This window comes from Salmo salar, chromosome 10, assembly GCF_965601325.2.
Source record: "Salmo salar chromosome 10, fSalSal1, whole genome shotgun sequence".
NCBI classification, from domain to species: domain Eukaryota; kingdom Metazoa; phylum Chordata; class Actinopteri; order Salmoniformes; family Salmonidae; genus Salmo; species Salmo salar.
In genome coordinates this window covers 85,213,939-85,240,351 of record NC_138300.1, presented here as the reverse complement: position 1 = coordinate 85,240,351, position 26,413 = coordinate 85,213,939, and the positions used below count along the sequence as shown (strand labels likewise).

The following is a 26,413-nucleotide window of genomic DNA, read 5'->3' as shown; positions in this document are numbered from 1 at the left end:
GAGTTTATTTATAGTTCCGTCTCCCCAGGCAGGGCAGTGGCAGTGGGAGAGACCTGGATGTCTGTCTGACTGTGTCTGGAGCAGCTAGCCTTTCAGCTCTTGGCTGATATTGCGAGACCCTTGGGATGCAGTGAAATAAAAATCTATCTTACTCTGCTGTAATGTGGTACCACAGGCCCCAGTAAAGTGCTGAAATATCACACTGCTCTTAAATTAAACTGGAAAAACTGGTGACCCTCAGCTGATATTTTGTTCCTAACTTGTAAAGAGATCAAGAAGTCAATAAACAATAGACAAGATTAAAAAATGAGTTTTGCGTACTGTATATATCACCATTCATAGAGTATACTTATTTAGAGGTTGTTGATTATGTGGCTGACTGATCTATGTTTCTTTCATGTGCTACAGGTCTTGGGTGCTTGTTTCAATACAGAGGAGCCAACAGGTGGGCTCCCCTCTTTAACACTCAACATACACTATATATACAAAAGTATGTAGACACACCTTCAAATTAGTGGATTCGGCTTTTTCAGCCACACCGTTGCTGACAAGTGTGTAAAATCAAGCACACCGCCATGCAATCTCCATAGACAAACATTGGCAGTAGAATGGCCTTACTGAAGAGCTCAGTGACTTTCAACATGACACCATCATAGGATACCACCTTTCCAACAAGTCAATTCGTCAAATTTCTGCCTTGCTAGAGCTGCCCTGGTCAACTGTAAGTGCTGTTATTGTGAAGTGGAAACGTCTAGGAGCAACAACGGCTCAGCCGTGAAGTGGTAGGCCACACAAGCTCACAGAACGGGACTGCCGAATGCTGAAGCGCGTAGACACTCGGTGCTGCAACCGAGTATACTGGCAAGCGGTACCGGAGTGCCAAGTCTAGGTCCAAAAGGCTTCTAAACAGCTTCTACCCCGAAGCCATAAGACTCCTGAACATCTTATATACTCGGTTGCAGCACTCACTACCTAAGATCACCGTGCGCAATGTCAAGCTTCGGCTGGAATGGTGTAAAGCTCACCACCATTGGACTCTGGAGCAATGGAAATGCGTTTTCTGGAGTGAAAATCATGCTTCACCATATGGCAGTCTGACGGACGAATCTGGGTTTGGCGGATGCCAGGAGAACGCTACTTGCCCCAATGCATAGTGTCAACTTTAAAGTTTGGTGGAGGAGAAATAATGTTCTGGGGCTGTTTTTCATGATTTGCGCAAGGCACCTTAGTTCCGGTGAAGGGAAATCTGCAATACTGCATTCGATGACATTCTAGACGATTCTGTGCTCCAACTTTGTGGCAACAGTTTGGGGAAGGCCCTTTCCTGTTTAAGCATGACAATACCTCCATGCACAAAGTGAGGTCCATACAGAAATGGTTTGTCGAGATCAGTGTGGAAGAACTTGACTGGCCTGCACAGAGTCTTGACCTCAACCCCATCGAACACCTTTGGGATGAATTGGAATGCCAACTGCGAGCCAGGCCTAACCACCCAACATCAGTGCCCGACCTCACCAATGCTCTTGTGGCTGAATGGAAGCACGTCCCCGCAGCAATGTTCCAACATCTAGTGGAAAGCCTTCGCAGAAGAGTGGAGGCTGTAATAGCAGCAAAGGGGGGACCAACTACATATTAATGCCCATGGTTCTGGAATGAGATGTTTGACTAGCAGGTGTCCACATACTTTTGACAATATAGACTGTTGATGCCTATAATTATATTAATATCTTAATTACATTAATTCCATCCTTAGCAATATATGTCTCTTCACTGTCCTTTTTCTGTCACAAACCTTTCCCTATTTTTCCTCCATGTTTCCTATCCTCTTTCACCCCCCCCCTCTCTCTCTCTCTCAGGGCTTTATGTGGTATAGCCAGTATCCAGACAGTCATGAGCGTTCACAACTCCATTCAGACTCGCTCTCCGACCCAGCTGCCCCCCCAGGGCACTGTGCCCATCCTCCCCCCCGGCGGGGTGGGGGTAGCAGGGGGGGACAACGCACTCCCTCCCGGCCACCTCCAGAACCCTGGTCCTCCACTGCAGAGCATCCCAGAACAGAACGGCATCCTGGACTGGCTGAGGAAACTCCGCCTGCACAAGTACTACCCAGTGTTCAAGCAGTTGACCATGGAGGAGGTGGGTGGGCTTTGAGGAAGGAGAGAGTCTCTCATTGGTGGGTTTAGGTTACAGAGGATGAGTGGCATTTAAGACACCTATGAAGCTGAAGAGATAAGGATATAACTAAAAGTGGCTTAGTTCTGGCTTGGAAATGGGGTGTATGCAGGGAAAGAGTTCAGATTCAGAAAACGTTGATGTCCTCAAAGAGGGATTCATTTTGCAGCAATCACAATACTGGCAAAATCACATATTAAAAAACAACATCAAAACAGCAAAGGATATTTAGAAGCAAGTAGGCTGGACAAGTGCAATATCAATGATAACATGTCAGAATGAGGTTACATGTCTGTTATTAGAAAGCCCCAACAATAGACATTAGAATAGATCAAACAACAGTTGCTGTCTTCCCCTAACAATCACATTCTCCCTAGTAGCCCCTATCTGTGCTCTTAAATGTGCTCTTTTTTCCCGCAGTTCCTTGGACTCACAGAGGAGGATCTGAACAAGTATGACCTCACCCAGGGAGCCAAGAAGAAGCTGAAGACGCAGCTGGAACTGCAGAAGTGAGTCTGAACCCTGAACCCAGACCCCTTATCAAGCCCTCTGTCCCCCAGCCCCATAAAAGCAGTGATGTGCCCATTCCAACATACTCCTGTGTTGACACAGGTAGTTCAGTGTGTAATGAGGTGGATGGATGGGTAGATGGATGGATGGATGGGTAGATGGGTAGATTGATGGATTGATGGATGGATGGATGGATGGATGGGTAGATGAATGGATGGGTGGGTAGATTGATGGATGGGTAGATGGATGGATGGATGGATGGGTAGATGGATGGGTAGATGGGTAGATGGATGGATTGATGGATGGATGGATGGATGGGTAGATGAATGGATGGGTGGGTAGATTGATGGATGGGTAGATGGATGGGTGGGTGGGTGGATAGATGGATGCGTGGGTAGATGGATGGATGGATGGATGGATGGATGGGTAGATGGATGTGTAGATGGATGGGTAGATGGATGGATAAATGGGTGGGTGGATGGGTGGGTAGATGGATGGATGGGTAGATGGATGGATTGATGGATGGATGGGTAGATGGACAGGTGGATGGGTAGATGGATGGATGGATAGGTAGATGGATGGATGGGTAGATGGGTGGGTGGATGGATGGGTAGATGGATGGATGGATGGATGGGTAGATGGATGGATGGGTAGATGGATGGATGGACGGGTGGATGGGTAGATGGATGGGTGGATGGATGGGTAGATGGATGGATGAATAGATGGATGGATGGATGGGTGGATGGGTAGATGGATGGATGGATGGGTGGGTGGATGGGTGGGTAGATGGATGGATGGGTAGATGGAATGGTAGATGGATGGGTAGATGGATGGATAAATGGGTGGGTGGATGGGTGGGTAGATGGATGGATGGGTAGATGGATGGATGGATGGATGGGTAGATGAATGGATGGGTGGGTAGATTGATGGATGGGTAGATGGATGGGTGGGTGGATAGATGGATGCATGCATGGGTAGATGGATGGATGGATGGATGGGTAGATGGATGGGTGGGTGGATGGATGGACGGGTGGATGGATGGATTGATAGGTAGATGGATGGATGGATGGATGGATGGGTAGATGGATGGATGGGTAGATGGATGGGTAGATGGATGGATAAATGGGTGGGTGGATGGGTGGGTAGATGGATGGATGGGTAGATGGATGGATAGATGGGTAGATGGATGGGTGGGTAGATGGATGGATGGGTAGATGGATGGATGGATGGGTGGATGGATGGACGGGTGGATGGGTAGATGGATGGGTAGATGGGTGGATGGATGGGTAGATGGATGGATGAATAGATGGATGGGTGGATGGATGGATGGATGGATGGATGGGTAGATGGATGGGTGGGTGGGTGGATGGGTGGGTAGATGGATGGATGGGTAGATGGATGGATGGGTAGATGGATGGGTGGGTAGATGAATGGGTGGGGAGATGGATGGATGGGTGGATGGGTAGATGGATGGATGGATAGGTAGATGGATGGATGGACGGGTGGATGGATGGATTGATAGGTAGATGGATGGATGGATGGATGGATGGGTAGATGGATGGATGGATGGGTAGATGGATGGGTAGATGGATGGATAAATGGGTGGGTAGATGGATGGGTGGGTAGATGGATGGGTGGGTAGATGGATGGATGGGTAGATGGATGGGTGGGTAGATGGATGGATGGGTAGATGGATGGATGGGTGGATAGATGGACGGGTGGATGGGTAGATGGATGGGTAGATGGATGGGTAGATGGATGGATGAATAGATAGATGGGTAGATGGATGGATGGAGGGGTAGATGGATGGATAAATGGGTGGGTGGATGGGTGGGTGGATGGATGGGTGGATGGATGGATGGGTAGATGGATGGATGGGTGGATGGATGGACGGGTGGATGGGTAGATGGATGGGTGGATGGATGGGTAGATGGATGGATGGATGGACGGGTGGATGGATGGATTGATAGGTAGATGGATGGATGGATGGATGGGTAGATGGATGGATGGGTAGATGGATGGGTAGATGGATGGATAAATGGGTGGGTGGATGGGTGGGTAGATGGATGGATGGGTAGATGGATGGATAGATGGGTAGATGGATGGGTGGGTAGATGGATGGATGGGTAGATGGATGGATGGATGGGTGGATGGATGGACGGGTGGATGGGTAGATGGATGGGTAGATGGGTGGATGGATGGGTAGATGGATGGATGAATAGATGGATGGGTGGATGGATGGATGGATGGATGGATGGGTAGATGGATGGGTGGGTGGGTGGATGGGTGGGTAGATGGATGGATGGGTAGATGGATGGATGGGTAGATGGATGGGTGGGTAGATGAATGGGTGGGGAGATGGATGGATGGGTGGATGGGTAGATGGATGGATGGATAGGTAGATGGATGGATGGACGGGTGGATGGATGGATTGATAGGTAGATGGATGGATGGATGGATGGATGGGTAGATGGATGGATGGATGGGTAGATGGATGGGTAGATGGATGGATAAATGGGTGGGTAGATGGATGGGTGGGTAGATGGATGGGTGGGTAGATGGATGGATGGGTAGATGGATGGGTGGGTAGATGGATGGATGGGTAGATGGATGGATGGGTGGATAGATGGACGGGTGGATGGGTAGATGGATGGGTAGATGGATGGATGAATAGATAGATGGGTAGATGGATGGATGGAGGGGTAGATGGATGGATAAATGGGTGGGTGGATGGGTGGGTGGATGGATGGGTGGATGGATGGATGGGTAGATGGATGGATGGGTGGATGGATGGACGGGTGGATGGGTAGATGGATGGGTGGATGGATGGGTAGATGGATGGATGGATGGATGGATGGATGGGTAGATGGATGGATGGATGGGTAGATGATGGATGGATGGGTAGATGGATGGGTAGATGGATGGATAAATGGGTGGGTGGATGGGTGGGTAGATGGATGGATGGGTAGATGGATGGCTGGATGGGTAGATGGATGGATGGGTAGATGGATGGATGGGTAGATGGATGGATGGATGGATGGGTGGATGGATGGACGGGTGGATGGGTAGATGGATGGGTAGATGGGTGGATGGATGGGTAGATGGATGGATGAATAGATGGATGGGTGGATGGATTGATAGGTAGATGGGTAGATGGATGGATGTAGGGGTAGATGGATGGATAAATGGGTGGGTGGATGGGTGGGTGGGTGGGTGGATGGATGGATGGGTAGATGGATGGGTGGATGGATGGACGGGTGGATGGATGGATGGGTAGATGGGTGGATGGATGGGTAGATGGATGGATGGATGAATAGATGGATGGGTGGATGGGTAGATGGATGGATGGGTAGATGGATGGATGGATGATTGGGTAGATGGATGGATAAATGGGTGGGTGGATGGATGGATGGAAAGATGGATGGGTGAGTAGATGGATGGGTGGGTAGATGGATGGATGGGTAGATGTGTGGATGGATGGACAGGTGGATGGGTAGATGGATGGATGGATAGGTAGATGGATGGATGGGTAGATGGATGGATGGATGGGTAGATGGGTGGATGGATGGGTAGATGGATGGATGAATAGATGGATGGGTAGATGGATGGGTAGATGGGTGGATGGATGGGTAGATGGATGGATGAATAGATGGATGGGTTGATGGATTGATAGGTTTATGGGTAGATGGATGGATGGGTAGATAGATGGATGGGTAGATGGATGGATGGGTAGATGGATGGGTAGATGGATGGATAAATGGGTGGGTGGATGGGTGGGTAAATGGATGGATGGGTGGATGGATGGATGGGTAGATGGATGGATGGGTAGATGGATGGGTGGGTAGATGGATGGATGGATGGACGGGTGGATGGGTAGATGGATGGGTAGATGGGTGGATGGATGGGTAGATGGATGGATGGATGGATGGATGGAGGATGGGTAGATGGATGGGTAGATGGGTAGATGGATGGATGATTGGGTAGATGGATGGATAAATGGGTGGGTGGATGGATGGATGGATGGGTGGATGGGTAGATGGATGGATGGGTAGATGGATGGGTGGGTAGATGTGTGGATGGATGGACGGGTGGATGGGTAGATGGATGGGTGGGTAGATGTGTGGATGGATGGACGGGTGGATGGGTAGATGGATGGATGGATAGGTAGATGGATGGATGGGTAGATGGATGGATGGATGGGTAGATGGATGGATGGATGGATGGATGGGTAGATGGATGGATGGATAGGTAGATGGATGGGTGGATGGGTAGATGGATGGATGGGTAGATGGATGGGTGGGTAGATGTGTGGATGGATGGACGGGTGGATGGGTAGATGGATGGATGGATAGGTAGATGGATGGATGGGTAGATGGATGGATGGATGGATGGATGGGTAGATGGATGGATGGATGGATGGATGGGTAGATGGATGGATGGATAGGTAGATGGATGGGTGGGTAGATGGATGGATGGGTGGATGGGTAGATAGATGGGTGGGTAGATGGGTGGATGGATGGTTAGATGGATGGATGGATGAATAGATGGATGGGTGGATGGATGGGTAGATGGCTGGATGGTAGATGGATGGATGGATGATTGGGTAGATGGATGGATAAATGGGTGGGTGGATGGATGCATGGATGGATGGGTGGATGGGTAGATGGATGGGTGGGTAGATGGATGGATGGGTAGATGTGTGGATGGATGGACGGGTGGATGGGTAGATGGATGGATGGATAGGTAGATGGATGGATGGGTAGATGGATGGGTAGATGGATGGATAAATGGGTGGGTGGATGGGTGGGTAGATGGGTGGATGGGTGGATGGATGGATGGATGGACGGGTGGATGGATGGATGGATAAATGGGTGGGTGGATGGATGGATGGATGGGTGGATGGGTAGATGGATGGATGGGTAGATGGATGGGTGGGTAGATGTGTGGATGGATGGACGGGTGGATGGGTAGATGGATGGGTGGGTAGATGTGTGGATGGATGGACGGGTGGATGGGTAGATGGATGGATGGATGGATAGGTAGATGGATGGATGGGTAGATGGATGGATGGATGGATGGGTAGATGGATGGATGGATGGATGGGTAGATGGATGGATGGATGAGGTAGATGGATGGGTGGATGGGTAGATGGATGGATGGGTAGATGGATGGGTGGGTAGATGTGTGGATGGATGGACGGGTGGATGGGTAGATGGATGGATGGATAGGTAGACGGATGGATGGGTAGATGGATGGATGGATGGATGGGTAGATGGATGGATGGATGGGTAGATGGATGGATGGATAGGTAGATGGATGGGTGGGTAGATGGGTGGATGGGTAGATGGATGGGTAGATGGGTGGGTAGATGGGTGGATGGATGGTTAGATGGATGGATGGATGGATGGATGAATAGATGGATGGGTGGATGGATGGGTAGATGGCTGGATGGTAGATGGATGGATGGATGATTGGGTAGATGGATGGATAAATGGGTGGGTGGATGGATGCATGGATGGATGGGTGGATGGGTAGATGGATGGGTGGGTAGATGGATGGATGGGTAGATGTGTGGATGGATGGACGGGTGGATGGGTAGATGGATGGATGGATAGGTAGATGGATGGATGGGTAGATGGATGGGTAGATGGATGGATAAATGGGTGGGTAGATGGATGGATGGATGGATGGGTGGATGGGTGGATGGATGGATGGACGGGTGGATGGATGGATGGGTAGATGGGTGGATGGATGGGTAGATGGATGGATGGATGAATAGATGGATGGGTGGATGGGTAGATGGATGGATGGGTAGATGGATGGATGGATGATTGGGTAGATGGATGGATAAATGGGTGGGTGGATGGATGGATGGAAAGATGGATGGGTGAGTAGATGGATGGGTGGGTAGATGGATGGATGGGTAGATGTGTTGATGGATGGACAGGTGGATGGGTAGGTGGATGGATGGATAGGTAGATGGATGGATGGGTAGATGGATGGATGGATGGATGGATGGATGGGTAGATGGGTGGATGGATGGGTAGATGGATGGATGAATAGATGGATGGGTAGATGGATGGGTAGATGGGTGGATGGATGGGTAGATGGATGGATGAATAGATGGATGGGTTGATGGATTGATAGGTTTATGGGTAGATGGATGGATGGGTAGATGGATGGATGGGTAGATGGATGGATGGGTAGATGGATGGGTAGATGGATGGATAAATGGGTGGGTGGATGGGTGGGTAAATGGATGGATGGGTGGATGGATGGATGGGTAGATGGATGGATGGATGGGTAGATGGATGGGTGGGTAGATGGATGGATGGATGGACGGGTGGATGGGTAGATGGATGGGTAGATGGGTGGATGGATGGGTAGATGGATGGATGGATGGATGGATGGATGGATGGGTAGATGGATGGGTAGATGGGTAGATGGATGGATGATTGGGTAGATGGATGGATAAATGGGTGGGTGGATGGATGGATGGATGGGTGGATGGGTAGATGGATGGATGGGTAGATGGATGGGTGGGTAGATGTGTGGATGGATGGACGGGTGGATGGGTAGATGGATGGGTGGGTAGATGTGTGGATGGATGGACGGGTGGATGGGTAGATGGATGGATGGATAGGTAGATGGATGGATGGGTAGATGGATGGATGGATGGATGGGTAGATGGATGGATGGATGGATGGATGGGTAGATGGATGGATGGATAGGTAGATGGATGGGTGGATGGGTAGATGGATGGATGGGTAGATGGATGGGTGGGTAGATGTGTGGATGGATGGACGGGTGGATGGGTAGATGGATGGATGGATAGGTAGATGGATGGATGGGTAGATGGATGGATGGGTAGATGGATGGATGGATGGATGGATGGATGGGTAGATGGATGGATGGATAGGTAGATGGATGGGTGGGTAGATGGATGGATGGGTGGATGGGTAGATGGATGGGTAGATGGGTGGATGGATGGTTAGATGGATGGATGGATGGATGGATGGATGAATAGATGGATGGGTGGATGGATGGGTAGATGGCTGGATGGTAGATGGATGGATGGATGATTGGGTAGATGGATGGATAAATGGGTGGGTGGATGGATGCATGGATGGATGGGTGGATGGGTAGATGGATGGGTGGGTAGATGGATGGATGGGTAGATGTGTGGATGGATGGATGGGTGGATGGGTAGATGGATGGATGGATAGGTAGATGGATGGATGGATGGGTGGATGGATGGATGGACGGGTGGATGGGTAGATGGATGGGTAGATGGGTGGATGGATGAATAGATGGATGGGTGGATGGATTGATAGGTAGATGGGTAGATGGATGGATGGGTAGATGGATGAATGGATGGGTAGATGGATGGGTAGATGGATGGATAAATGGGTGGGTGGATGGGTGGGTAGATGGATGGATGGGTGGATGGATGGATGGGTAGATGGATGGATGGATGGGTGGATGGGTAGATGGATGGGTAGATGGGTGGATGGATGGGTAGATGGATGGATGAATAGATGGATGGATGAATAGATGGATGGATTGATAGGTAGATGGGTAGATGGATGGATGGGTAGATGGATGGATGGGTAGATGGATGGATGGATGGGTAGATGGATGGGTAGATGGATGGATAAATGGGTGGGTAGATGGATGGATGGGTGGATGGCTGGATGGATGGGTAGATGGATGGATGGGTAGATGGATGGGTGGATGGATGGATGGACGGGTGGATGGGTAGATGGGCGGATGGATGGGTAGATGGATGGATGGATGAATAGATGGATGGGTGGATGGGTAGATGGATGATGGGTAGATGGATGGATGATTGGGTAGATGGATGGATAAATGGGTGGATGAATGGATGGGTAGATGGATGGGTAGATGGATGGATAAATGGGTGGGTGGATGGGTGGGTAGATGGATGGATGGGTGGATGGATGGATGGGTGGATGGGTAGATGGATGGGTAGATGGGTGGATGGATGGGTAGATGGATGGATGAATAGATGGATGGGTGGATGGATGGATTGATAGGTAGATGGGTAGATGGATGGATGGGTAGATGGATGGATGGGTAGATGGATGGATGGATGGGTAGATGGATGGGTAGATGGATGGATAAATGGGTGGGTAGATGGATGGATGGGTGGATGGCTGGATGGATGGGTAGATGGATGGATGGATGGGTAGATGGATGGATGGGTAGATGGATGGGTGGATGGATGGATGGACGGGTGGATGGGTAGATGGGCGGATGGATGGGTAGATGGATGGATGGATGAATAGATGGATGGGTGGATGGGTAGATGGATGATGGGTAGATGGATGGATGATTGGGTAGATGGATGGATAAATGGGTGGATGAATGGATGGGTAGATGGATGGGTAGATGGATGGATAAATGGGTGGGTGGATGGGTGGGTAGATGGATGGATGGGTGGATGGATGGATGGGTAGATGGATGGATGGATGGGTGGATGGGTAGATGGATGGGTAGATGGGTGGATGGATGGGTAGATGGATGGATGAATAGATGGATGGGTGGATGGATGGATTGATAGGTAGATGGGTAGATGGATGGATGGGTAGATGGATGGATGGGTAGATGGATGGATGGATGGGTAGATGGATGGGTAGATGGATGGATAAATGGGTGGGTAGATGGATGGATGGGTGGATGGCTGGATGGATGGGTAGATGGATGGATGGATGGGTAGATGGATGGATGGGTAGATGGATGGGTGGATGGATGGATGGACGGGTGGATGGGTAGATGGGCGGATGGATGGGTAGATGGATGGATGGATGAATAGATGGATGGGTGGATGGGTAGATGGATGATGGGTAGATGGATGGATGATTGGGTAGATGGATGGATAAATGGGTGGGTGGATGGATGGATGGATGGATGGGTGGATGGGTAGATGGATGGATGGGTAGATGGATGGGTGGGTAGATGGATGGATGGGTAGATGTGTGGATGGATGGACGGGTGGATGGGTAGATGGATGGATGGATAGGTAGATGGATGGATGGGTAGATGGATGGATGGATGGGTAGATGGATGGATGGGTAGATGGATGGATGGATGGGTAGATGGGTAGATGGATGGATGAATAGATGGATGGGTAGATGGATGGATGATTGGGTAGATGGATGGATAAATGGATGGGTGGGTGGATGGATGGGTAGATGGATGGGTGGGTAGATGGATGGATGGGTAGATGGGTGGATGGATGGACGGGTGGATGGGTAGATGGATGGATGGATAGGTAGATGGATGGATGAGTAGATGGATGGGTAGATGGGTGGATGGATGGGTAGATGGATGGATGGATGGGTAGATGGATGGATGAATAGATGGATGGATGGGTGGATGGATGGATAGATGGATGGATGGATGGGTAGATGGATGGATGATTGGGTAGATGGATGGATAAATGGATGGGTGGGTGGATGGGTGGGTAGATGGATGGATGGGTAGATGGATGGATGGGTAGATGGATGGGTGGGTAGATGGATGGGTGGGTAGACGGATGGGTGGGTAGACAAATGGATGGGTAGATGGATGGGTGGGTAGATGGATGGGTAGATCGATGGGTGGGTAGATGGATGGATGGGCAGATGGATGGATGGGTAGATGGAGGGATGGATGGGTGGGTAGGTGGGTGGGTGGGTAGATGGATGGGTGGGTAGATGGATGGGTGGGTGGGTGGGTAGATGGATGGATGGGTAGATGGGTAGATGGATGGATGGATGGATGGACGTATGGGTAGATGGGTGGATGGATGGGTGGATGGGTGGATGGATGGGTGGGTGGATGGTAGATGGATGGGTAGATGGATGGATGGATAGATAGATGGATGGTAGATGGAAAAATACTCTATTTACAACTAATGTTTCATAATTGTATTATTTAGATAGTTATACTTCATAGTTTGTGTAGCATTTGGAAAAGGTACGTCTGTTGATTGTTTATTTTATTAAACATTAACACAGGAGATTTGTCAATTGTGTTTATGTAAGGTACAATCAACACGAGGTTATGTGTTCTATGGAATATTATGAACGACACGCGGTAGCGGAGTGGAACTAACCTTCCATGGAGCTGCATTATTTCCCTGAGAGCCACCAGTTGATTATCCCTTTTACACTAAGGCTTTCAAAGCAGCTCAAACAAAACATGTAAAAATTAACTATGTTCATTGAATTGCAAATATACCGTGCGTTATAAGAAAATAATGCTCTAGAATGCCCTTCAAGCCAGAAATTTGTATTCAACAATCCCTTACAAAAGAATATTGCAGTTTTTAAACTGCAGTAAAAGTGCAGTAACTGCAGTTGACTGTGGTATTTTGGACTCAATAATTGCAGAATAACTACAGTGAACTGCAGTTGAACTGCAGTTATACTGCACTGTAACTGCAGTTATGCTGCACTGTAACTGCAGTTACACTGCAAAATTACCATATTAAAATAAACTGTTATTTTGGACACAGCATACTGCAGTTATACTGCACTTTAACTGCAGATATACTGCACTATCACTGCAATTATACTGCACTCTAACTGCAGTTATACTGCACTGTAACTGCTGTTATACTGCACTCTAACTGCAGTTATACTGCACTGTAACTGCAATCTTTTTTTGTAAGGGATGTCATGGTATAAAGATTAATGGTAATTTGGTTGTCAATGGTTAACTAGCATTCCGGTGGGGTAGATTGGTTAGTCCAGATAAGTTGTACCTAAAGGGAAGATGGAAAGAATAAATCGGATGGAAAAGCCAGTCACCTGTTGTAGCGTAGGAGTGGTACTGAGAGAGAACACTATCAATCAGCCTGTTTCCACAGCTAATATCAGCATGTTTCCATTAGCCATGTTTAGCCAGGTATGACCATGTGTGTTGGTGACAGGAAGTGGAAAGTTCCTCAGGTGCTTTTCCATAGATCTGTCTGACTATCAGTGAGCGTAATGGGAGCTTATTCGGGATCACTCATTACACTGTCAAGACAGTTTTTCTTTCTCCACCTGGCAATGCAGCTAAATTAACACGATTTTCCCTAGCTATATAATATGGTGAGTTGTCAAAATTGTGTATGTGTCATATGTCCTCCTCCGTGTACTGTATTTGTAAGAGTACTGACTCAAAAGTTGTTAAAAAAAATTGTAGCAATTCTCTGTAACATTCATGGCACTGGTGTTCATCTCAAATAATTATTTCTCACACAACTTGTTGCTGGTGTGTTGGTGAAACAGAGGGTGTTGATGCTGTGCTTTTGTAATCTTGACGGCTAGACTAGAGCACCCTCTAGGGTTTCAATAGTGCTATTGTCTCCAGATCATACTGGGGCTGTCCGCTATGTGGAGATGACAAAGATGTTTCTGTGATGACTGACTGTGTTCCTATCAGTAGGGAGAAGATGGAGAAGAGGTATATGATGTCCCAGTTCCCTGTGTCCTGCAGTGGCATCGCCAGGGTTACTCCATCCAGCCACATAGGCCCAGTGGCACACGTCTACTCAAGTAGCAACACAGGTACAGTATGCAACTCAGCTGACCGGTTATAATTTCTATACAAGTAAACTTGACATTTGGAATAAAGGTTACACAAAGACATGATCGGTACTCTGTTGGCATGTAAACTACACATTTATTTACATAGGCAATCCCTCAACATGTACACTAGAGGATGGGCCCATTTTAATGGCTGAAATGGGATAAACGGAACAGAGTCAAATGTATGGTTTCCATATGTTGGATGTGTTTGATACTGTTCCATTTATTCCGTTCCAGCCATTACAATGAGCCGTCCTTCTATAGCTCCTCCCACCAGCCTCCTCTGACTTACATCTTCTCAGCGTGACCCTTACAACGTACTGCAGGTAGCCTACTACAGTTGAAGTCTGAAGTTTACATTCACCTTAGCCAAACACATTTAAACTCAGTTTTTCACAATTGCTGACATTTAATCCTAGTAAAAAATTCTCTGTCTTAGATCCGGTTAGGATCACCACTTTATTTTAAGAATGTGAAATGTCAGAATAATAGTAGAGAGAATGATTTATTTCAGCTTTTATTTCTTTCATCACATTCGTAGTGGGTCAGAAGTTTACATACACTCAATTAGTATCTGGTAGCATTGCCTTTAAATTGTTTAACTTAGGTCAAACGTTTCGGGTAGCCTTCCACAAGCTTCCCACAATAAGTTGGGTGAATTTTGGCCCATTCTTTCTGACAGATCAGGTGTAACTGAGTCAGGTTTGGAGGCCTCCTTGCTCGCACACGCTTTTTCAGTTCTGCCCACAACTGTTCTATGGGATTGAGGTCAGGGCTTTGTGATGGCCACTCCAATACCTTAACTTTGTTGTCCTTAAGCCATTTTGCCACAACTTTGGAAGTATGCTTGGGGTCATTGTCCATTTGGAAGACCCATTTGCGACCAAGCTTTAACTTCCTGACTGATGTCTTGAGATGTTGCTTCAATATATCCACATAATTTTCCTCCCTCATGATGCCATCTATTTTGTGAAGTGCACCAGTTCCTCCTGCAGCAAAGCACCCCCACAACATGATGCTGCCACCCCCGTGCTTCACGGTTGGGATGGTGTTCTTCGGCTTGCAAGCCTCCCTCTTTTTCCTCCAAACATAACGATGGTCATTATGGCCAAACAGTCCTATTTTTGTTTCATCAGACCAGAGGACATTTCTCCAAAAAGTACGATCTTAGTCCCCATGTGCAATTGCAAACCATAGTCTGGCTTTTTTATGCCGGTTTTGGAGCAGTGGCTTCTTCCTTGCTGAGCAGCCTTTCAGGTTATGTCAATATAGGACTTGTTTTACTGTGGATATAGATACTTTTGTACCTGTTTCCTCCAGCATCTTCACAAGATCCTTTGCCGTCATACCGCTCAGGAAGGAGACGCGATCTGTCTCCTAGAGATGAACGTACTTTGGTGGGAAAAGTGCAAATCAATCCCAGAAGAACAGCAAAGGACCAACCGTGAAGCACGGGGGTGGCAGCATCATGTTGTGGGGGTGCTTTGCTGCAGGAGGGACTGGTGCACTTCACAAAATAGATGGCATCATGATGCAGGATAATTATGTGGATATATTGAAGCAACATCTCAAGACATCAGTCAGGAAGTTAAAGCTTGGTCGCAAATGGGTCTTCCAAATGGACAATGACCCCAAGCATACATCCAAAGTTGTTGCAAAATGGCTGAAGGACAACAAAGTCAAGGTATTGGAGCGGCCTGACCTCAATCCTATAGAACATTTGTGGGCAGAACTGAAAAAGTGTGTGCGAGCAAGGAGGCCTACAAACCTGACTCAGTTACACCAGCTCTGACAGGAGGAATGGGCCAAAATTCACCCAACTTATTGTGGGAAGCTTGTGGAAGGCTACCCAAAACGTTTGACCCAAGTTAAAACAATTTAAAGACAATCCTACTAAATACTAATTGAGTGTATGTAAACTTCTGACCCATTGGAAATGTGATGAAAAAATAAAAGCTGAAATCATTCTCTCTACTATTATTCTGACATTTCACATTCTTAAAATAAAGTGGTGATCCTAACTGACCTAAGACAGGGAATTTTTACTTGGATTAAATGTCAGGAATTGTGAAAAACTGAGTTTAAATGTATTTGGCTAATGTGTATGTAAATTTCAACTGTACACTTTCAGCTTCATTGATTACAGTTTCTTTGTTTAGAGCTGTGTGTGGAGGTAGAGACGGGCGTGCACCCTCTCACCCGGGACAGCAGCTCCTCTTCAGGGTATTCCAGCGCCCCCTCCAGCCCCATGACCCCTCACTCTCTGTCTTTGTCCCGGGAAGGGGCCTTCGACAGGGCCAAGGAGCCACACAGACGTGAGTCTATCTCCCTTAGCAGTTATTATGCTAACTGAAATGGTCTTCAATAAGTTGGTATATCACTGATAACATTTTGTTCTGTGTCATCCTGTCCCTATCCAGGTATGGAGTCAGGACTAGAACTAGGAGAGAAGGACAGGACTTACGTTCTCCTAAACCCCACCGCTACAACAGGGCCTAGTCGGCCCACTGCTCAGGTTCTGCCTGTGCAGAATGATCCTACTCCCTGCCCCTCCCACATGAGTCTCCCTCCTCCCTCCCTAAACCTACATTCACCAGGACGCATCCTGGGTCCCCCCTGTAAGCCCCGGCTACCTCCCTTCTGCCCTGATGAGCGTGCCAAGCCCCTGGGTTCAGGTGTGGCTGTTGGGGTGCGACTGGAGAGAGTGTTCCCTGGCCTGGGTGTGGACAGTATGGGGTCCCCTCCCCTTCGCCAGGACTCTGCTGGGCCCCGGGGGCCCTCTGGGGTCACTGTGCTGCGCCCCCCTCCAGTCTTGATGGTGGACACCAGCTCTGCCCTCACCACAACCTCCAACACCCTGCACCACGTCTCACACCCCCCTCTACACCTGCAGGTGTCCCCCTCTCTACGGCATACTGGACACTACCCCTACTCTTCTGCCTCCTCCTCCTCTTCCTCCTCATCTCCTGCCTCCAAGTTAGCTTTTCCGTCTGTGGGTGGCGTTCACATGGGAACCGCGAGCAGTGTTCCCATGGCAGCGGTGCCAGGCAACACCTACTGTGTGAACAGTAGCGCCGCTGTCCAACCCAGCTCCAGTCCCACCTCCACGGAGACCAGCAGCTACGCTGTCACTTCTGGCTCCACCCCTAACGCCTCTGTCTGCGTCTGCAGCTCTTGTGGCTGCAGTGGGAACTGTGGCTCCTACGGGGCCCTCCCGGCCAGCTACGCAGGGTACTTCCACCACGCCTTCTCAGGGACGTCAGTGTTCCCCCTGGGGCCCCTGCTTCACCTCAGTCCCCTGCTGGCTGGGAGCAGCACTGCCACCCCCTTCCCCTACCCCCTGGTGGCACCGCCCCTCTACAACAGCAGCATGTCTCACAGCCATGACACCCAGGGGCAGCAGGGGCTTATCCTGCCCCCCATGCAGGGCTTCCTGGGGGCCGGTGCCAACGTGCACAAGCCTCATGGGGGGGTGGGGAACGGAGGGCATAGGAAGCCAGGGAGCCTGTCCTGCTACAACTGTGGGGTCACCGGCCATCGGGCACAGGAATGCAAGCAGCCACCCATGGACGCTGCTCAGCAAGGTATAAAGCAGAAACCTTACAGCTACTAAAATAGATATTGTAATTCCGTGATTAAAAATATATACGTTTAATATCTGCAGAAACCTCTTGGGAACTTGATATATTTCGCACCATTGTTATTTTGTTTTGCAGGCACGTTCCGGCTGAAGTATGCTCCCAAATCAGACAGCCAGGACTCTGGGGACTAAGAACAAGGAACTCCTGTGACCCCTGTGCACATCAGCACCTTATGCTCCTCCTGGTGGAGGAGTCCCTTTCATTTAAGTAACTCTTTGACTCTTTGAACACACTTTGATGATTGGTGAATGAATGGTGGCCTGAGGCCACTTAACTCGACTGATGAAGGTCAAAGCATGGAGTCGGTTTGGAAGGAGCTATTTACCCCAGTCCATCTGTAACATATGATTTTGATCATACCAAATACAAGAGATGGTCAGGTCTAAACCCTGAGGCCGAGCGTATACAGTATTTTCGAATGGGAAATGATTTAGCTGTACAAAACCCACAGTTGAAAATATGATGCAATACTCCTCACACTACTTGGTACACACCTCAGCCTCACTCAGTCAATCGGTCAAACTCCACAGACTTACACCTTTCATAACAACACATGCGGTATGCAGAGATGTCCTTTTAAGTCGCTCTGGAGATGACAGTTGGATGTATCTGAGAGGATGCTGAAGTGTGAATGTAAAGACTTACAGTATAATATGACTGCCAAATAATGCACATTGACTGACTACCAAATCCTTCTCCTCTGGGACAGAGCAGGTCTGTGAGAAACACAGAGGAAGAGAAACGAGTGCTTTATTCTACACATCATTCGCTGTGGGTACTTTGCCCTATACAGTGCAGGTATTAATGGTGAAAGAAATGGTGCGAGCATTCTTAGTTTAGATTTTAAGATGTGCCATTGATATTTGTGTTGTTTAATCGTTTAGAAGTTGGAGCAGTCTAATTTTATAATCATTGTCGAAATGTGTGTAGGTTTTAGTTGTATGTATAAGCTTATGTATGTTTGATTTTATAACACTTGTATTTGATGTGATGAGGTGGTGCTATGTAAGAGGATCCTTTTTGAAAAAGATTTGATATTGAATGTCAGTGAATGTGTCCTTGAGTTGCCACAATGGTGTGGCATGTGAAAGCACTTTTATGAGACCGGCTGGTCCCAGTCCATTGGATGTGAGTGTGACATGAGGACCGTAGTCCTCAAGGATGGACAAGTTATTCTCGTTTTGTTGTGTTGCACTGGAATGTTCCTAGCCAGGTCTGGAGGACACAATTCAGTCATAAGGGACATTTCGTTGAAAATGATGTTTATGTACCAATAAACACTTGCACCGATTGCTTCAAATTGGTCATTAAAGGGCAACTGCACTTCCTACTTTGGCGTCATTTTAGATTTGACTCATTAAGAAATGCTAGAGGCCATGACTGAATTCAAACTGAGTTGGTTTTGGGGTGTGGTTTGATGTGGATGTCTTTTGTGTGTGTTCGCAGGTGGGAAGAGTTAGCCAAATTATTTCGCCAATTTGCTTCAGCCAGCTTCTCCGCGACCTCTGCAAAGTTGATTTGACTTTAGATAGCCTATCTTCTGGGCTAGTTAGGGACCGTCAATAAATGACACAATATAAATTAGACAATATTTTCATGTTGCAGAACTTTTCGTTTTCATTAAATGCTTTCAATATTTGCATATGAATTTCTACAATTTATAGTTGGTTTGATGTTTTAAGTCATTGAAATGTGGAGCTATTGGAATTGTTACATATTGTCCCTTGTATATTGTGTAATTTACAGATGGTCCATAACTAGCCCCATAGGGATATCCAAAGTCAACCCAAATTTACCACAGGTATTACAATTGTGTTGCGTACAGCTCCACTCTGAATTGATGATTACTTGTGTGCTGTCAGCTGTGGGCACATGGGCAGGATTGAAACAAACCCAACCTTAATTTACATTGTGATGCAGTCACGACCACAACACTTACAAAACTCTGTTTTAGACAAGACTGACTTTATGACCAAAATTATCCTATTTACACTTAGTCAATTTTGACAGTATAATAAATGTTTCTGACTCATTTTGATACCACATAGGCTGTTTTCTAAATGAGAAGTTGTTTGTTAGGGGCTGTTGCTCTTTAAGACTGACAAAATCAGGATCCTTTGGTTGAAACAGGAAACAGATTTACAGTAGTTCTATTCTGCTGGATGTGATCTGGTCTGAGGACCGAATATCAAGGAATTGTAGGGCACAATCAAGGATTGTATCTGACTATCTGTAGAGTATTGCATGCTAGGGAATGTTGTATTTTGTATAAAAAAAAGTGTCAAAGCTTTGTGGTCAAACCTTTTTACCACATCTGTACTGTCTAGTTCTCATGGGAGTAATAGAGCTTACAGTGAGCACATTACTGTAACAGTACGCCACATACAGAACTAGCACGCACCACGGTCACAGAGTAGACATGATTATTTCTCTGGTGGTGCATTTGTTTTTACATTGTGCCTAATGAATACACCCCGTTTCATGCTGCAAACATTGTGTGTAAACCAACAGTTTTCATTATATCATTCAAATGAAAGATATGATTGACCATTGGAAATCATGTTTGTGCACTAAGCTGTTTATCCTGGATGCCTTAGCAACCCTGTATGGTACAACCATTTACTAAAGAAAATGTATGGCCATAATAAAATGACACCATATTTTTGATTCTGGAACTGGTTCACCTTACTTGGTTCCAATGAGGTTGTTGTCAAACATACATGACACCCCCCTGTCCAAAAGACAAATCTAATTAGCTGGTATTATTTCAATGTAACATAGCTATCTTCTTAGTCAATAGCTATGCATGTTGCTTGATCTCAAGTAAACATTTTGTGCATTTAAAAGGAGTTTTAAAACATTTGGTATTATTTTGAAGCCGATTTGAGCTTGAAGGGCATATCACTTGTTCATTTTTATGTACAATTTTTGTATTGTATGGTGTAGTGTGTTAAGAATTGTTTGTTTTATATACTGCATCAAAAACATTGTAAAAGACATTAAAATGTTTTCGGTTTCCATCCTTTCACGGCAACATGTATGTTTCTCACTGATCAGTATTTGATCTAATTCAAACGTCAGGATAGGAGTTCTAGATGGGGAATACCTTTACATAGTCTGTTTGTTTTATTCAGAAAATACCAACAAATACAATAAAAGGCTGTGTAATATTGCTGTGAATATGAAGAATGAGAGCAGCAAACAGCGGCACATGCAGAGGAACGTTGGGCTGATAAAACTGCATCATTCCTCTGTTATTAAACCCTCAAACTGATCATAGAATCATTCGTATTCATTACACACACACGTATAGCATATGGACATTTGTACAAGGAAGTAACATCACATTAAATAAAAACAGAAGAAAGATTATCTGCCAAAAATTCGGAGATAAAAAGGCATCTAACATTTAAACAGTTCCAACAGTTGAGAGGACAGCGAGAAGGAAAAGCACAACAGTCAGCACACATTATAAAAGGCGTAAATAACCCTCTATTAAACAAATTGAATATTCTAAAAGCGTGATGCCACCCTGGGATGAGTACTGTTCAGAGCCCTAGGGCAGGTCTAGGAGGGGGACGGATGGACAGTTGGTTGGTGGACAGACCCGGCCGTGATGCCCGCCCAGTCCAAAACAGCCACCAACCCCACACCCTACTTCTGACATCAGCATTATCCCACATCAGTGACCCTTTCACACGCGTGCAATTCGATCATCATGCTGTACATGGAGGCAAATTTCTTATTACAATCATCATAGCAGGTTTTCGGTAGCATTTTTTTCCTTTTTAACCAGGAGTCCCTAACATCTCTTCTACGTGGAGACGTTTACAACAAAGCGCGGGGGGGAAAAATATATATATAAAAAAAAAAAAAAGGATCTTCATTTTTATTGACTTTTTGAAAGGAGCCAAGTAAAATAAACTCTGAACCCACAAACCTTATCAAGTAGGTCAACAGAGCAACACAGGGGAGGGGAACTGCTAAACTGAACGCACATTAACATGTTAGCCTTAAATACTTGTGTAAATACAATGAAGCCTATAGTTGGCCTAGAATATTCAACCAAGTTGCTAAAGGAAAGACTAAAAAGAGGAAAAAGAACCACTCATTTTGTCACAGCGGTTGAGACTATTGGCCTGAGTCACCAATTATAGGAGACTTAACACATGATGAAACATGTTCTTGTGGAAGTAGTATGTCCCATGTCTGTCAAACTGGATTCAACGCTTTAACTAAACTGTTAGAAAATTTCTCAACAGCTGTTGTGATTGAAGCTTCATCCAAAATACTGAGCTCATTCAAGTTTAGCAAACACAACAAGTGGAAAATAAAATATGGAGATTTCTGTATAACTGAACTCAACCATGTTGAACTCAAGCAGGGATTTAAGCTGTAAATTGTTTGAGTCGAACTCTACCTGAACTGGCAATCATCTCTGCTATACTAATCCATTCTATACACCAAACAACCCAAAGATAACTATTGAATCTCTTTTCCTAAACACATGGCTGGATGAACGGGGAGAGGTTTTGAGTAATGGATGAACGGGGAGAGGTTTTGAGTAATGGATGAACGGGGAGAGGTTTTGAGTAATGGATGAACGGGGAGAGGTTTTGAGTAATGGATGAACGGGGAGAGGTTTTGAGTAATGGATGAACGGGGAGAGGTTTTGAGTAATGGGTAGTACGAGTATGAGAAGGTGCAGGACATTACTTTTAATATCTATAAGGGGCCCTTAAGGGCATGGGAGAAGAGGTCTGTCTGGTTCCTATTGTCTTGGCTAAGGTTGTAAGCAAGGGTTCGGTCTGTATTTAGGAACGAAGGATCAGGGAGGGAGAAAGTGGTATCATTGTCCGAGCTATGGTGTGGTGGTGGGAGACTGTTACTGGGGGGTCACGGTTCCGAAGGTCTCCTGCGAGGCGTACACCATGTAGAGGAAGCCATCATCGTCCTTCTCGCGATCGTACACCTCAGCGATGGCTGCCGACACTGAGACCATGCTATGGCCATTCACCAGCAGGAAGAAGGCCTGGTTGGAGTTCAGCTGGAGGCGCCTCCTAGTGGGGCAAACATACAGACAGAGAGTTTAGCACATCTTATCCTCACATACACAGATAGACAAGAGAGTAGATAGTATATTAGATCCTCACATTTATTTTTAATGATTTGTAAGATCAACTAAGTGAATTTGCTTTAGTGATTAAATGGCTGATAAAGTGATGTCAGTAAATACAGAGAAGAGAGGATGATGTAACATCCTGTACCTGATGATTTTGATCAGCTCACTCATATTGACATGGTCAGGAACCAGGAACTTGGTTTTATCCAGGATGGGCAGCTGCTTCTCTCCCTTGTATCTCTCGATGATGACCTGAAAGGAAGCAGAGGAAACGCCTTATTATAGAGCACCCTGTTCCCATGCTACACCATGCTTGGAGGAGTCACATTACAAAGACACAGCTAGTGTTAGTCAGAGGGGGAGGGGATAATACCAAGACACAGCTAGTGTTAGTCAGAGGGGGAGGGGCATTACTCAGCACTTTGTGACCCTGGAGAGACAAAGGAAAGGCTCAGGAAGCGGTCATGTAGTGTAACTGAGGCTTTGTTAGGCTCTCAGTGTCTGTGTGTCTGTGTGTGTGTGTGTGTGTGTGCGCACATCTGGGTGGAGGAGGGGAGCGAGGCAACAGTTGGAACGTTAGAGCGATATTCAATCTGCTATGTGGTCTGCTTGGGTCCTGATACATGGCTAACACAGAGATGGTTCCACACCCTTCTACCTATTCCTCATGAGAATAACCACTAGGGAGGATACCCTCGGTGTGTTGAGGGAAGCAAGGGTGGGTCTGTATTGAGGAATATTTTCTGTTCATGTATACATTAGGATTGTTGTGGCAATAGATGTAATACTAACTGGGATCTTGTTGGGGTGCTGTTCTCGAATCAGTCTCACATCATCTACTCTCTGCTCTGTGGACACAAGGAAGAAAGAACAGGTGAGATGACAAATCAATGGGAAAATATATGGTAGCCTGTTATCTTAAACCTCCTATGTTTACACAATACAATCTGTGCAGCAAACCACCAGGTGCTGAATAAACTCAGACCCTAAACGAAACAGCAAGTGAACATTATCGGCACTAATCCAGCCCACCTGAACTTTGCACCCCCATGACCATTTGCAACAAGGCCAAAACGACTGTTTCCATGGCACCAGATAAGGCCTTGGGCCCCTTTGTTACCACTCAAACCCTGGTCTGGGTTAGTTCTGACGGGCTGACAGAAAAAACAACAATAACACAAATGCCTGGAAGGATGAACTGCCTGATCCCAATTACTCCAGTAAAAATGTTCTTATTGTGGCCTTTCTATACAGAAATACACTAGAGAAACAGGTGCTTACAGGACTCATAGCTCACTTTTCTCTTATGTAAATCCCCCCAAACTTGCAATTTAACCGGTTAAAAGCCTGAGCAGTTAGAGAAACAAGGAAGCTCTGGCTACCAGTCAGTGTACCAATATGTTGCTCAACACTTGGAAAGAAATATAACAGAAGGGAAATGAAAAGCTTGTTAACACCATCTCTATTTTCACAAACCCTGTTAAAAAAAGTTATTGTGAAAGTGGACACATTTCACATCTGTAGCCTCAGCGCATAGATCAAGCCTACTCATGACTTCATAGCCACATATTTTGATATAGCTGGTTAAATTTACACATGTTAGATTTCACTTTCCAACCCATAGATTTCACTTATGTATAACTACCATAATATAATAACCAATGCAATAACTACATTTCCTGTTGTAACTACTGCAGTGTAAACTAGTAGCATGTTACAGCAACATTGTACCTGGTAAGATGTTTATGTTCTTTGAGTTTGGGACACTGCACGTGTTCAGTCAGTGCTCTCAATCTCACGTGGTGATATTGCGCAATTTTTTGGGGAAACGTTGAAGACTGACGTTTGGTCTGAAATGTTTTGAAGAAATTTGCCATGACATCAGATACTTTACTGTGACGACAAAAATTGGGCAACTTCAAATTCAAAGAGCTATGAAACCTTCGCCGCCAATGCAGACTCATCCAGGAAATGGTAACTAACCGATATTTTGGCTACATGGCTTTTATCGCCAAAGAGCTAACTGTCGCGAAGTATACAAGTAAACAAGGCGCCTTATCTCAGAAAAAATGTATCGGACATAAAAGCCTATTTGCGGAAAGCGAAGTTAACCGTCCAAATATGAATTGTCGTGTTATCTAGGTCTAGGCCTACATGATAAAGTCACAGAGGTTAAAGACATTTGTTTTTGTCCCTTTCCCCTGGGCCTTCCTTTCACCTACGCAATACGTCCCATCCCCCAATCATGCAGCGCACTTTCCTGCTTTTCGACAAGAGTAATATCGGCTACTTGTTTTTTATTTTTTTAACATCTCGTCACAAACAAGCTGAGCACACGATAATATATTTAACGTTTCGCTGCCACACGCTTACATTTTACAGAGACATACATTATATGCTACAGCATACAAACTAAACACAACAACACCATATTTGCAATCCGTCTGTTCGGGTTGCATAACATGAGCCAGATCCAATAGCCTATACAGCTACCACCTTTAATTGTCACGAATTTGTCGCTGTGAAAAGCCAAGTGGAGGCCTATATTTTATAATAGATAAAATAAAGTATCTCCCATTTGTACTTAGACTGTTTATTGCCTTTGGCTTCTGATCGAAGTTGAGCTGCTTAACTATTCAGGCACTAGGCCTACTAGGGGAAATTGGGAAACCATCTGTTCTCCAAATAAAGGCTGATACTGAAATAAGAAGCCACTACATTTGATAATAATCGAAATAATCTATACAATTAGACACCTTCAATGTTAAAACTTGCTGTACTAATAGGCTACATACCAAATGTCCTCCTTTGTTTGAACGTCTTCTCTGAAGGCATATTTCACGCAGGTCAAACCGTTTTGTAAACGAGGCAAAAGATCCCTGTATGAATTGAAAATATATTTAAATGTGGGTGCTATAGATTTTTGGGCGATCAAAGCCCCGTTTTTTTTGTAACGATAAGAAGTTATTTGAGTCCTTTGATGTTGTGCTATTCCTTCTTTGCTGATTGCTGCGGAGTCTATAGCGAAACAAACCAGTCAGCTGATATTGGACGTCACTGAGAGAGACCAATACCCACGCTCCGTATTTGCCGCTGGCTGCCCCACCACCACCACAGAAAGCACTGATCTATCCACCGAGCTCACCACATTCTGTGGTGGTGGGCCAGCCAGCGGAGGCACATATTTCCCTCAGATTACACAAACCCACAAAGAATTTGAAAACAAATCCAATTTTGATAAACTCCCATATCTACTGGGTGAAATGCCACAGTATGCAATCAAAGCAGCAAGCTGTGTGACCTGTTGCTACAAGAAAAGGGCAACCAGTGAAGAACAAACACCATTGGAAATACAAACTATATTTATTTTCCCCTTTGTAATTATT

General features: G+C 46.2%; 2 protein-coding genes across 2 annotated transcripts in view; one reads left to right on the top strand and one right to left on the bottom strand.

The window, feature by feature from the left end:
* The window catches only part of LOC106560938 (zinc finger CCHC domain-containing protein 14), a 39,666-nt gene extending 18,743 nt beyond the window's left edge, over window positions 1–20,923 (top strand). Inside the window, exons 7-13 of the mRNA XM_082957201.1 lie at window positions 409–445; window positions 1,857–2,136; window positions 2,593–2,681; window positions 14,119–14,243; window positions 16,424–16,579; window positions 16,685–17,848; window positions 17,981–20,923. Of these exons, the coding sequence (XP_082813327.1) occupies window positions 409–445; window positions 1,857–2,136; window positions 2,593–2,681; window positions 14,119–14,243; window positions 16,424–16,579; window positions 16,685–17,848; window positions 17,981–18,036 (1,907 nt within the window). The 3' untranslated portion in view covers window positions 18,037–20,923. The remainder of the gene's footprint in view (window positions 1–408; window positions 446–1,856; window positions 2,137–2,592; window positions 2,682–14,118; window positions 14,244–16,423; window positions 16,580–16,684; window positions 17,849–17,980) is intronic.
* Window positions 20,924–21,016: 93 nt separating this feature from the next.
* Window positions 21,017–26,031, bottom strand: map1lc3b (microtubule-associated protein 1 light chain 3 beta). Its single transcript, NM_001252356.1, is given in 4 exon segments — window positions 21,017–22,965; window positions 23,173–23,279; window positions 23,820–23,875; window positions 25,823–26,031. Coding segments are annotated over 4 exon segments (378 nt in total). The 5' UTR covers window positions 25,863–26,031; the 3' UTR covers window positions 21,017–22,790.
* Between the last annotated feature and the right edge of the window lie 382 nt (window positions 26,032–26,413).